We start from the raw sequence: 11,204 nt of genomic DNA on the forward strand, positions 1-11,204 counted from the left end.
ATGGATTTAAACTGGCATTTTGTCTTATCTTTACAAGAAAACACATTATGCAGGCAAAATTGACAAAAAGTGGCGCAAACAATTAGACAACCAAGGATTTACTTTTAAGATTCTCTCTCCCCTAATGAATGGATGTAATCTGATGACGTAATATTTATTCATATACCCTTTTGGTTGAATAACTGAAGAGAGATGAATTTCTTTGCAGTGAATTACACTACAATGTTGATTTCATTATAATTTAATATTGTGTTGGGTAATTTTTATCAATATAATCATTCACGAAGCATTGGCTTGCAGTCGTTTAACATTTTTTTTGCAGCGTTTTAATCAGCTGGTTAAAAGCCTCTATTATGGCGCATCTGTTTCGAAATCGATAACCTTGTGTTTGTTCCCGCTTGAGGTTGGGGAGAGGATGGAAGATATCGTTTTTATACATATTATTTGGTGACTATTCTCAGGACCAGTGAGTTATTAACACATTTTTACATGATTCGTATCTTATTCACGAACCAGCAAGCCATAGTGGATAGGAAAAAGTAGATGTTGATCTCGCATCCTCAGTTAGGAAGATGGCCTAATCTGTACTTGTTAATCTATGTTTTGACCATCTATATTTTAAACATTTGGCTGGTGCCTGCAACATTTTAGGAGAATATGGAAAAGTAGAACAACAGTGAAATGTAAATGTGATTACTGCTCACTGTCCAGTCTTCAAAAACACATTTCAGTAATTCAAGTCCTTTTTGTCCTCACCTTTTTGATGAATGTAATAGTTTTTTTTTGTAGGCAATACTTCTTTGATTACAGGTGATATTTTAACAGTTATAGACTGGAATTGAGTTTCAAAATTGTGGGTATTTGTGGGGCCAACTCAGCCAAAATCAGCCTGCTGGTATTTGTGGTTGGACAATGGATGGCTGTTGGGTGGGAGGGGTACTGAAACTGCCAAAATGTGGCATCTCTTGCAGGGGTAAGCTAGAATCAAGAATGCAGGTTTTTTTAGTATGCCGGTAATTTGGCGTTTTTTTTTTGCTTGGGGCGTGGTAGCATGCCGGTATCCCAGAAAATTTTTGTGGGGCGGGGCGGTGCCGGTAGCAGCCTTTTGGGAAAACTTTGCAACTCTACTACCAAGACAATATTCGTTGCATACAATATCATTCAGAGGTCAAGGTCAAGGTCAGGTCAGGTCAGGTCACCAAAAAAATATAGAAAAGGGCATGTGCGACACATGTTTTATGGGTCATTTTACTCATAGAATTCAATAGGCACACTCAATAAGTGATATGGACCACCTCTGGATGAATTTCAGGTCGAGGTCAGGTCAACGTCAGGTCAAGTGAGGTCAAATTTTGAAGTTGGTTGTTAAGGCCTAAAAAGGTGTCTATCTGATGCAGTGTTTTCACGGCGAATCGAATGGTGCTATTTTTGTTTCCGTACGAGGTCTAGAACTTCCAAAAAATCATTTTTTTTCAAAAATTGTGTGTGTCGTGACGTCATAAAATTTTGAATAACTTCCACATTTTTGAACCGATTCTACTAAAAATTGGTATGTAGGTGCACTTAGACCACTCCTCTGACATATAATCCGGTTTTTTCGATACACTTAAAATTTTGGATTTTAATTATTTTCCCAAAAAGTCAGTTTTTGAAAAAATTTGGGCCAAAATCCAAAATTTTCAAAAAACCGAGATAGCCATTTGATAGACAAAGTAGAATTACGTTTAAGCTTTTTTTACGTCTTGATTCCTTTAAAAATGAAGATGTTAGCGGCGTTTGAAATTTTGCCGTTTTTGAGGCAAAAATGGCGAACATGACGTCACTGAAACGTCAATTTCTCAAAAAAATTCCGACGGATTTATCTCAAATTTTCAGGGAACGTGTCAAAGTGATGTAAGAAAAGGTACTGAAAGTTTGGCGGCGCTGCGCGCCGCCGTTTTCGAGATATTGCAAAAATTCGCGAGGGGAAGTAAAATTTACCCCCCCAGCCCCGCGCGGGTTAACTTGTAGACCCAGTGCTCTCGGCCCGTCTGGCCGGTCATGGAAGGGACATTTCGTTCTACCAAACAATTTGGTTGTTAGCGATTCATTTCGCTATCAAAGTTGTACAGTGTACCTATAAAGAAAATGTATTATACTGTCTTGATTTTTAGCATGCTTTGTTTGCAACCTTCCAATCATTTTCCCCTCTGTTTCCATAACAACTGAGCGTTTTTTTTTACGCCGAGTGACCAGAACCGGGCAGCTAATCTGCGGAGGTTCTGAGGGCGTGACGTCGCCCTTAGCCGGCGCCCCGTTGGGCTATTTCCGGACCCCGCCACCCGTCAGTGAGGAGGGAATTCCTGTCCCTTCCCTATGATCTCGGAAAGTTACCGACCGATTTGCAAAGTCCAGACGGCAGTTTAAAGCTCCGCTTATGAATTATCAGAAAAGCGTGCGAAAATGTACTAGTGGTGGTGACCTGACTTTTGACCTGACCTAAAAGTGGCGTAAAGTGTGATCATCAGTATGTTTTTACGCTTTTTCGAATGCCGCTGGCCCGCTTACCGCATGTCGCTACGTGGCCCAGGAGCCTGTGTAAGCGGGATGGGGGGGGGGGCGTGAAAACGCCCTCCCGCTCCAGTACCGTACGGAAAACTCAGATCATGCCAAATGGCCTTTGTCGCCGGGGCGTCCTTAAACGTATGCCGTCATCTCAGACCACCAGCACGGCGCGGGCTAAAAGAGCTATCGATTGCGCTTTTTCGGGGCTCTATAGTGTGATTCATTCCCATTGTATCGATGCGCTGATTAGTTTAAAAAAGTCAGAATCGGAGAAGCGAAATTCGTGATAATTTCCTTTTGATGACCTCCAGTGACCTCAATGACGACCTGATTGAAAAATGACCTTCATGATCCTGAAAGATCTCATGGCGAGCTATCTATTGCTTTTCCGCGTCTTTCTAGCTTTGTTTCCGAGACAAATGTGGTTTGGCCAAATATGACACCCCCCCCCCCCCCCGTCATGGCGAAGTTGGCTGAGACGAAGGGCGCGGGCTAGACTAATTTCATTCACCGGTGTCCAGATCTATAATGGAGTCCGGTGTATGAGTGTGTCCAGATCTACGATTGTGTCCGGTGTATCGGCCGATTTGGCCCCGTCTCACCGATTGGTTTGGCTGCTGTGTGACGGGCTGCGCGCCGCCGCCGCCAGGTGCGCGTGAGCTGCGAGTGCGGCCACCGCAGCCGAACGGTGGCCTGCAGCGACACGGGCGGCTTCCGGGCGCTTAGCACCTCGGCGCTGGCGCACCGGCTGTCTGCCATCCAGGCCGGCGGCGCCGGCGGCGTTGACGTCTCCGAGCTGCTGTCGGGCGCCGCCGGCGGGCCGGCCAGGGCCGCCAGGACCAGAGCGTGAGTCACCGGGGCACCGCCGGCGGGCCGGCCAGGGCCGCCAGGACCGGAGCGTGAGTCGCCGGGGCCGGGGCGGGAGTCGCCGGGGCGCCGCCAGGACCAGAGCGTGAGTCGCCGGGGCGCCGCCGGGGCCGGGGTGGGAGTCGCCAGGGCGGGAGTCGTCGGGCGACGATGCCGTGAACCGGCGCCTTGTAGCCGTAGCTTGTGTCAGCGCTCGCTTGGCCTAGCGGCGTGCCAGCGCTGCGGAGGAAGAGAGCTGCCTCCGGAGGTAACGGCTGCGCTCTGAACAGCCAGCACGGCTGTGCGGGGTGACCGGCTGGTGAGCCAGGGACTGTCTCCTGTGAGACTGGCGTTGGGTCGTTGGATGGCGCTCATCGTACTGGGGGTTGGGCCGGGACCGTCCGCGTACTGACGTCGTCCCCGGCCGCCGACAGGCTGCGGGGTGACGCCCAGTGTCTGACGCCGGCAGGCTGCGGGGTGACGCCCAGTGCCTGACGCCGACAGGCTGCGGGGTGACCCCCAGTGTCTGACGCCGGTAGGCTGCGGGGTGACGCCCAGTGCCTGACGCCGACAGGCTGCGGGGTGACGCCCAGTGTCTGACGCCGGTAGGCTGCGGGGTGACGCCCAGTGTCTGACGCCGACAGGCTGCGGGGTGACGCCCAGTGTCTGACGCCGACAGGCTGCGGGGTGACGCCCAGTGTCTGACGCCGACAGGCTGCGGGGTGACGCCCAGTGTCTGACGCCGGTAGGCTGCGGGGTGACGCCCAGTGTCTGACGCCGACAGGCTGCGGGGTGACGCCCAGTGTCTGACGCCGACAGGCTGCGGGGTGACGCCCAGTGTCTGACACCGACAGGCTGCAGGGTGACGCCCAGTGTCTGACGCCGACAGGCTGCGGGGTGACGCCCAGTGTCTGACGCCGGTAGGCTGCGGGGTGACGCCCAGTGTCTGACGCCGACAGGCTGCGGGGTGACGCCCAGTGTCTGACGCCGACAGGCTGCGGGGTGACGCCCAGTGTCTGACGCCGACAGGCTGCAGGGTGACGCCCAGTGTCTGACGCCGACAGGCTGCGGGGTGACGCCCAGTGTCTGACGCCGGTAGGCTGCGGGGTGACGCCCAGTGTCTGACGCCGGCAGGCTGCGGGGTGACGCCCAGTGTCTGACGCCGGTAGGCTGCGGGGTGACGCCCAGTGTCTGACGCCGGTAGGCTGCGGGGTGACGCCCAGTGTCTGACGCCGGTAGGCTGCGGGGTGACGCCCAGTGTCTGACGCCGACAGGCTGCGGGGTGACGCCCAGTGTCTGACGCCGGTAGGCTGCGGGGTGACGCCCAGTGTCTGACGCCGACAGGCTGCAGTGCAACGCCGAGTGCGCGCTGCTCGAGAGGAACCGTCGTCTGGCCGCGGCGCTTCAGATAAAAAACCCGGAGCTGTCGTCGCGGGCAGGGCCGCCCGCCTACCCGCCCTCCATGCTCGAGATGGCGCGCAAGGCGAAGGGTCTGGCCGAGGACGTACACCAGCAGCTGGCCGAGCTGGTCCAGCGGGCGCAGCAGGTCCGTACCGACGCGGCCGACGTTCCGCCGTACACCGGGACCCCCGTCCCACTGTATACCGGGACACCGTCCCACTGTACACCGGCACCCCCGTCCCACTGTACACCGGGACCCCCGTCCCACTGTGCACCGGGACCCCCGTCCCACTGTACACCGGGACCCCCGTCCCACCGTACACCGGGACTCCCGTCCCACTGTACACCGGGACCCCCGTCCCACTGTACACCGGGACCCCCGTCCCACTGTACACCGGGACCCCCGTCCCACTGTACACCGGGACCCCGTCCCACTGTATACCGTGACACCGTCCCGCTGTATACCGTGACACCGTCCCACTGTACAGTCTGTCTTAAAAGTACCGCGCAAAGTGACGGTGGATCCATCAGGCCTGACTGAGGTAGGGCCTGCTATAATTTGAAAGTCACCGAACCAATTGACCTAGGGAATGGACGAGGATGTGAATTGCTTCGGTGACTCAAATTTAGTAGGCCCTTCCTCGGTCAGGCATGATGGATCCACCGTCACTTTGCGCGGTACTTTTAAGACAGACTGTACACCGGGACACTGTCCCATTGCATACCTCGACCGCGCTTACTGAACTGTGTACTGTGACCTCGTCTTACCGTGCTGTGGCTCCGTCCCACGATTAACTGTGACCCTGTCCCACTGTACCATGTACTGTGTTCCCGTCCGACTGTACTGTGGCCCGCACTGTGACGCCGTCTGAGACCCGTCGCCTCGCCTCCGACCGGCAGTCAAAGCACAAGAGTCGGAGCGTGGCGTTCGCGCCAATGAACCGCGAGCGGCGCCAGTTTGTGCACGAGTACTGCGAACACTTTGGCTGCGAGTCCGAGAGCTACGACGACGAGCCAAAGAGGAACGTGGTGGCCACGGCCTACCGCGACAGGTGCTGGCTGCCCACCCTCAGCGTCCTGCAGGTACGGACAGCGTCCTGCAGGTACGGACAGTGTCCTCCAGGTACGGACAGCGTCCTGCAGGTACGGACAGCGTGCTGCAGGTACGGACAGCGTGCTGCAGGTACGGACAGCGTGCTGCAGGTACGAACAGCGTCCTGCAGGTACGGACAGTGTGCTGCTGGTACGGACAGTGTCCTCCAGGTACGGACAGCGTGCTGCAGGTACGGACTGCCGTGTCGATGAGGCGCGATGTTGCTGGTACCTGCAGCACACTGTCTGGTGGTGAACCACATTGTGGCTGGAAGGAGTAGATAATTGTATACAGACTCAGCCGGTTACTCAATTCCCAGCCGGTGCCGGCGGTACCAGCACCTGCCAAATATCTCCCGGTGCCCCCGAGTACGGCTCTCGCTAGATTAAGCGGTAGGTTTTGCACTTTTACATTTCCGGTTATGTCTCAGAAACTAATCGATCTACGATGAAGCCATTTTACACGATCATGGTCGGCTTGTGAACCAGCAAGTCGACCGCATCTTTAACACTTAAAAGTTTAAGACGACGAAGATATAGCCTGAAGTGCACTAAGTTTTCTAGGTGCAAAACCTACCGCTAAAACCCGCGAGACCTGTACATAGCTGCACCCCTGAGTACACTACAGCACCCCCGAGTACATTGCAGTACCCTCTAGTACATACTGTACCCCGGAGTCTGTGTCAGTGCCCTGCTCCCCGTTCCCAGGTCGTTGAGTCGGGCCCCAGGAAGATTGCGCCGGCGCCACGCCTGGGCTCTAAGCGCGAGAGCGCTGCCGCGGTGCCGGCTGGTGCCGCGACCACGGCGCCGTCGGTCGCCAGGTAAGCCTGGCGCGTCGACCGACCAAAGAAACCCATCGCGGAGAGCATATGGTAGCTTTGGCCTCTTTGCCTACAATCTTACGTGTAGAATGGCCACAGCTCTCACCGAAATAACTCGGTATATAGGGTGTCCGGCAACGGAAGAGTGAGCTCGAGAGGGAGTACTGCACTTGCAGAAGTGCGAAACGACGCCTTCAACTGGCTTGCGCGGGGCACTTAAGCAACCGGCCCTCAACGAAGCACTAAATTTTAACGCAATCGGCCCAACTGTTCTCATTTCCGTAACTCTGCGCGTAACACTACGGCCGTGCTGGCCTGGCGGCTCTCGCTCGGCGTCTGGGGCCAGCTCGCCGCTGCTCGATAACCAAAGGAGCATCTGGCGAGCTGCATGCGGAGCCGCGGTATTCGCGCCGCCGCTCCCCGGGTCCCAGAGATCTGTGTTTTTGATTCGCACGGCGCTGCGACAGCGGAGCTGTGCCTGCCAGGCGCCTTACGCGCCGGGCGGAGCGCTGTTACGGTAGCTGCGGTGGGGCCGACTGCTGGTGGGAGGCGCCGGGCGGCCCCGGGGGGGGGGGGGGCTAGTGCTAGGCGCCGGGCGGCCCCGGGCAGCTGCACTGGTGGGAGGCGCCGGGCGGCCCCGGGGGGCTGGTGGGAGGCGCCGGGGAGCTGATGGGAGGCGCCGGGCGGCCCCGGGGGGGGGGGGGGGACTGGTGGGAGACGCCGGGCGGCCCCGGGGGGCTGGTGGGAGGCGCCGGGGACCTGGGTGAGCTGTCCGAGGTGCCGTGTCGTGTCGGTGACGGCCGCCCGCCTGGTTCCAGTGCGCAGTCGAAGGAGCCGCCGGCGATCGACTATTTCGACTTCACCGGCTGACGGTGCTGGCCGGACGACCTCTCCGCCGGCGGCCGGACGAGCCCTCTGGCTGGCTCGCCCGGCCAGAGGGTGTGACGCCCCGCGCTGTACGAGCGGGGCCAGAGGGGCGCTGCGTTCCGCCGCCGAGCGGCCGGCGTCAGTGGACCGTGACTGCCAGAGCACTGGATGAACGTAGGGCCGCCCAGAGGGGCTCAGTGGGCTCCCACTGGGGCTCCCACAGCTCGCCCTCTGTGCCCAGGGTGCGGCCAGTCGCCGCCGGGTCCGTGGCCCGGCCCGCTGGCGAGCAGCACAGCCAGGGCTGGAGATGACCGCCGGCGGCGGCACCCGCCTCCCTGGCGCGCGCAATGTGTGACGCCGCCTGTCGGACCTGGGTCCCGGTGTGGATGGCAATGGTGCTGCGCCAGCCGGCTGGTGTGTGCTGCGGCCTGGAATAGTGCTGCGCCAGCCGGCTGGTGTGTGCTGCGGCCTGGAATAGTGCTGCGCCAGCCGGCTGGTGTGTGCTGTGGCCTGGAATAGTGCTGCGCCAGCCGGCTGGTGTGTGCTGTGGCCTGGAATAGTGCTGCGCCATCCGACTGGTGTGTGGTGCGGCCTGGAATAGTGCTGCGCCAGCCGGCTGGTGTGTGATGTGGCCTGGAATAGTGCTGCGCCAGCCGGCTGGTGTGTGCTGTGGCCTGGAATAGTGCTGCGCCAGCCGGCTGGTGTGTGGTGCGGCCTGGAATAGTGCTGCGCCAGCCGGCTGGTGTGTGCTGTGGCCTGGAATAGTGCTGCGCCAGCCGGCTGGTGTGTGCTGCGGCCTGGAATAGTGCTGCGCCAGCCGGCTGGTGTAACGTCTCGGTGAGCCAAGGGCCACCGCGTCTAGTTGATTGCTCTAAATAACATGTTTAGGTCCAAATTGTCAACAAGAAGTGTGTGTGTGTGTAGGTGTGTGCGGGAATTGCGCGGCGTGTGCTCAGAGTGTAGTTGCGCAGCGTGTGTTGGGAGTGGAGCGGGTCGCGAGTCACCAGTCACCGCTGTCCTAAATTACGGAACTGTATAGGGTAAATTGATTATTGCTGTTTGGGGAGTTATCGGGTGATCGGTGATATTTATTTTCAAATAAAAATTTTGAATCAAGAATGTGTTAAGGAAGGGTGGCGAGCTCTGTGTGCGGGAGACCGGGACCCTGTCCCCCTGCGGCCCTGTCCCCCCCCCCCCTGCGGCCCTGTCCTGTCCCCCCTGCAGCCCTGTCCCCCCTGCGGCCCTGTCCTGTCCCCCCCTGCGGCCCTGTCTCCCCTGCGGCCCTGTCCTGTCCCCCTGCGGCCCTGTCCAACCTGCGGCCCTGCCCCCCCCCCTGCGGCCCTTCCCCCCCTGCGGCCCTGCCCCCCCTGCGGCCCTGTCCAACCTGCGGCCCTGTCCAACCTGCGGCCCTGTCCCCCTGCGGCCCTGTCCTGTCCCCCCTGCGGCCCTGCCCCCCCCCCTGCGGCCCTGTCCTGTCCCCCCTGCGGCCCTGTCCCCCCTGCGGCCCTGTCCCCCCTGCGGCCCTGCCCCCCCCCCCCTGCGGCCCTGTCCCCCCTGCGGCCCTGTCCTGTCCAACCTGCGGCCCTGTCCCCCCTGCGGCCCTGTCCAACCTGCGGCCCTGTCCTGTCCCCCTGCGGCCCTGTCCAACCTGCGGCCCTGTCCAACCTGCGGCCCTGTCCCCCCTGCGGCCCTGTCCCCCCTGCGGCCCTGTCCCCCCTGCGGCCCTGTCCAACCTGCGGCCCTGTCCAACCTGCGGCCCTGTCCCCCCCTGCGGCCCTGTCCCCCCTGCGGCCCTGTCCCCCCCCTGCGGCCCTGTCCTGTCCCCCCTGCGGCCCTGTCTCCCCTGCGGCCCTGTCCTGTCCCCCTGCGGCCCTGTCCAACCTGCGGCCCTGCCCCCCCCCCCTGCGGCCCTGTCCCCCCTGCGGCCCTGTCCTGTCCAACCTGCGGCCCTGTCCCCCCTGCGGCCCTGTCCAACCTGCGGCCCTGTCCTGTCCCCCCTGCGGCCCTGTCTCCCCTGCGGCCCTGTCCTGTCCCCCTGCGGCCCTGTCCAACCTGCGGCCCTGCCCCCCCCCCCCCCCTGCGGCCCTGTCCCCCCTGCGGCCCTGTCCTGTCCAACCTGCGGCCCTGTCCCCCCTGCGGCCCTGTCCAACCTGCGGCCCTGTCCTGTCCCCCTGCGGCCCTGTCCAACCTGCGGCCCTGTCCAACCTGCGGCCCTGTCCCCCCTGCGGCCCTGTCCCCCCTGCGGCCCTGTCCAACCTGCGGCCCTGTCCAACCTGCGGCCCTGTCCCCCCCTGCGGCCCTGTCCCCCCTGCGGCCCTGTCCAACCTGCGGCTCTGTCCAACCTGCGGCCCTGTCCAACCTGCGGCCCTGTCCAACCTGCGGCCCTGTCCTGTCCCCCTGCGGCCCTGTCCCCCTGCGGCCCTGTCCAACCTGCGGCCCTGTCCAACCTGCGGCCCTGTCCAACCTGCGGCCCTGTCCTGTCCCCCTGCGGCCCTGTCCAACCTGCGGCCCTGCCCCCCCCCTGCGGCCCTGTCCTGTCCCCCCTGCGGCCCGCCGAGGCTCGGACCCGGCCGCGCTGGTGGGGAATCGCGCAAAAATCGATAGACCTACGATATTGCTGTTTCGATAGGTAGGCAATGTCCTGCAAGCGTCGGTGCACAGGCCGCGGCGACCCCATCGAGGTGCTGCTTACAAGCAGCGAGTGGTCGTGCGCACTCCTGCATATCCCGCCCGTCCTTCCCTGAAAAGTCATCTTTTCGTTTCTTCGTCTTGGGGTGACGGAGGGAGACGGCTGAGGGTCTCGCCATCGGGACACTCGGTTCGAAATCGCTTCCCGTGTCTCGCCATCGAGACGCGGGTGCGGGACTCCTCTCATTCACGGGGTGCGACCGGTCGGCTCCGGCTAACCCGCCGGAGTACCACTGATCTGTCTGCAGTCCGTGGCCTCGCCATCGAGGGGCTGAATCAGGCAGTGGCTGGCGCCTTCCTCACCATCCTTTCTGTTCCAATGAAACCAGAGGACAGCGTGGCGACAGTGGTAGTGCAGCCACCTTGAACTGTTCGGCGCAGCGCACGGCTCGTTCGGCCGAGCGCATGTATTTCAGAATTGGTATTGCATAGGTGCGTTTCCAAAACAGCGCAACCAATTTCGAAGGTAGTAAGTTCCTGGTAAGCTCAATTTCATCAGAGGTCACTTACTTTCGCGTGTAAAATGTGCATTGGTATTCCGCTTACCGCGGGGAAGTGAATTCGATGCCTCATCGATAAGATATTTTTGGAAACATCTGTGCTTAACCTTCCAGGTGGTCCGGGGGGGGGGGGGCATTTTTTTGCAACCCCTTCTTTAGTTTTTTTCGATATATCTCCAGAACCGCTGCGCCGATCGTCACCAAACTTTCAGTACCCTCCCGTGAGCAGCTATTGCACATTGTGACCAAAAAAAAAAAAAATCAAAGGCTATGATAGGTTGGCCGCAAATGACGTCAGAGTGACGTCATTTCTGCCATTTTCAACCCAAAAAGGTTTCGTGGGAAGAGCTGTCAGGCCTACAGCTTTGGAGATGCAGAAAAATGTTTTTGACATAAAAGGTGTAGAATTAAAAGGGCTACAAAACTTCTATCTCGCATTTTTGAA

General features: G+C 59.4%; 1 protein-coding gene across 3 annotated transcripts in view; it reads left to right on the plus strand.

The window, feature by feature from the left end:
* The window catches only part of LOC122384441 (protein shuttle craft-like), a 60,882-nt gene extending 52,195 nt beyond the window's left edge, over window positions 1-8,687 (plus strand). For 2 of the 3 annotated variants that reach the window (XR_006257042.1, XR_006257043.1), the window contains exons 13-16: window positions 3,194-3,390; window positions 4,735-4,936; window positions 5,692-6,704; window positions 7,523-8,687. Coding sequence is in view for 1 of the 3 variants with exons in the window: in XM_043371824.1 (XP_043227759.1) it covers window positions 3,194-3,390; window positions 4,735-4,936; window positions 5,692-5,874; window positions 6,592-6,704; window positions 7,523-7,574 (747 nt within the window). In the remaining 2 variants the exon portion in view is untranslated. The remainder of the gene's footprint in view (window positions 1-3,193; window positions 3,391-4,734; window positions 4,937-5,691; window positions 6,705-7,522) is intronic. The other variant, XM_043371824.1, reaches the window with a different exon arrangement.
* Window positions 8,688-11,204: the final 2,517 nt, after the last annotated feature.

This window comes from Amphibalanus amphitrite, unplaced genomic scaffold, assembly GCF_019059575.1.
Source record: "Amphibalanus amphitrite isolate SeventyFive unplaced genomic scaffold, NRLGWU_Aamphi_draft 000190F_arrow, whole genome shotgun sequence".
NCBI lineage: Eukaryota > Metazoa > Arthropoda > Thecostraca > Balanomorpha > Balanidae > Amphibalanus > Amphibalanus amphitrite.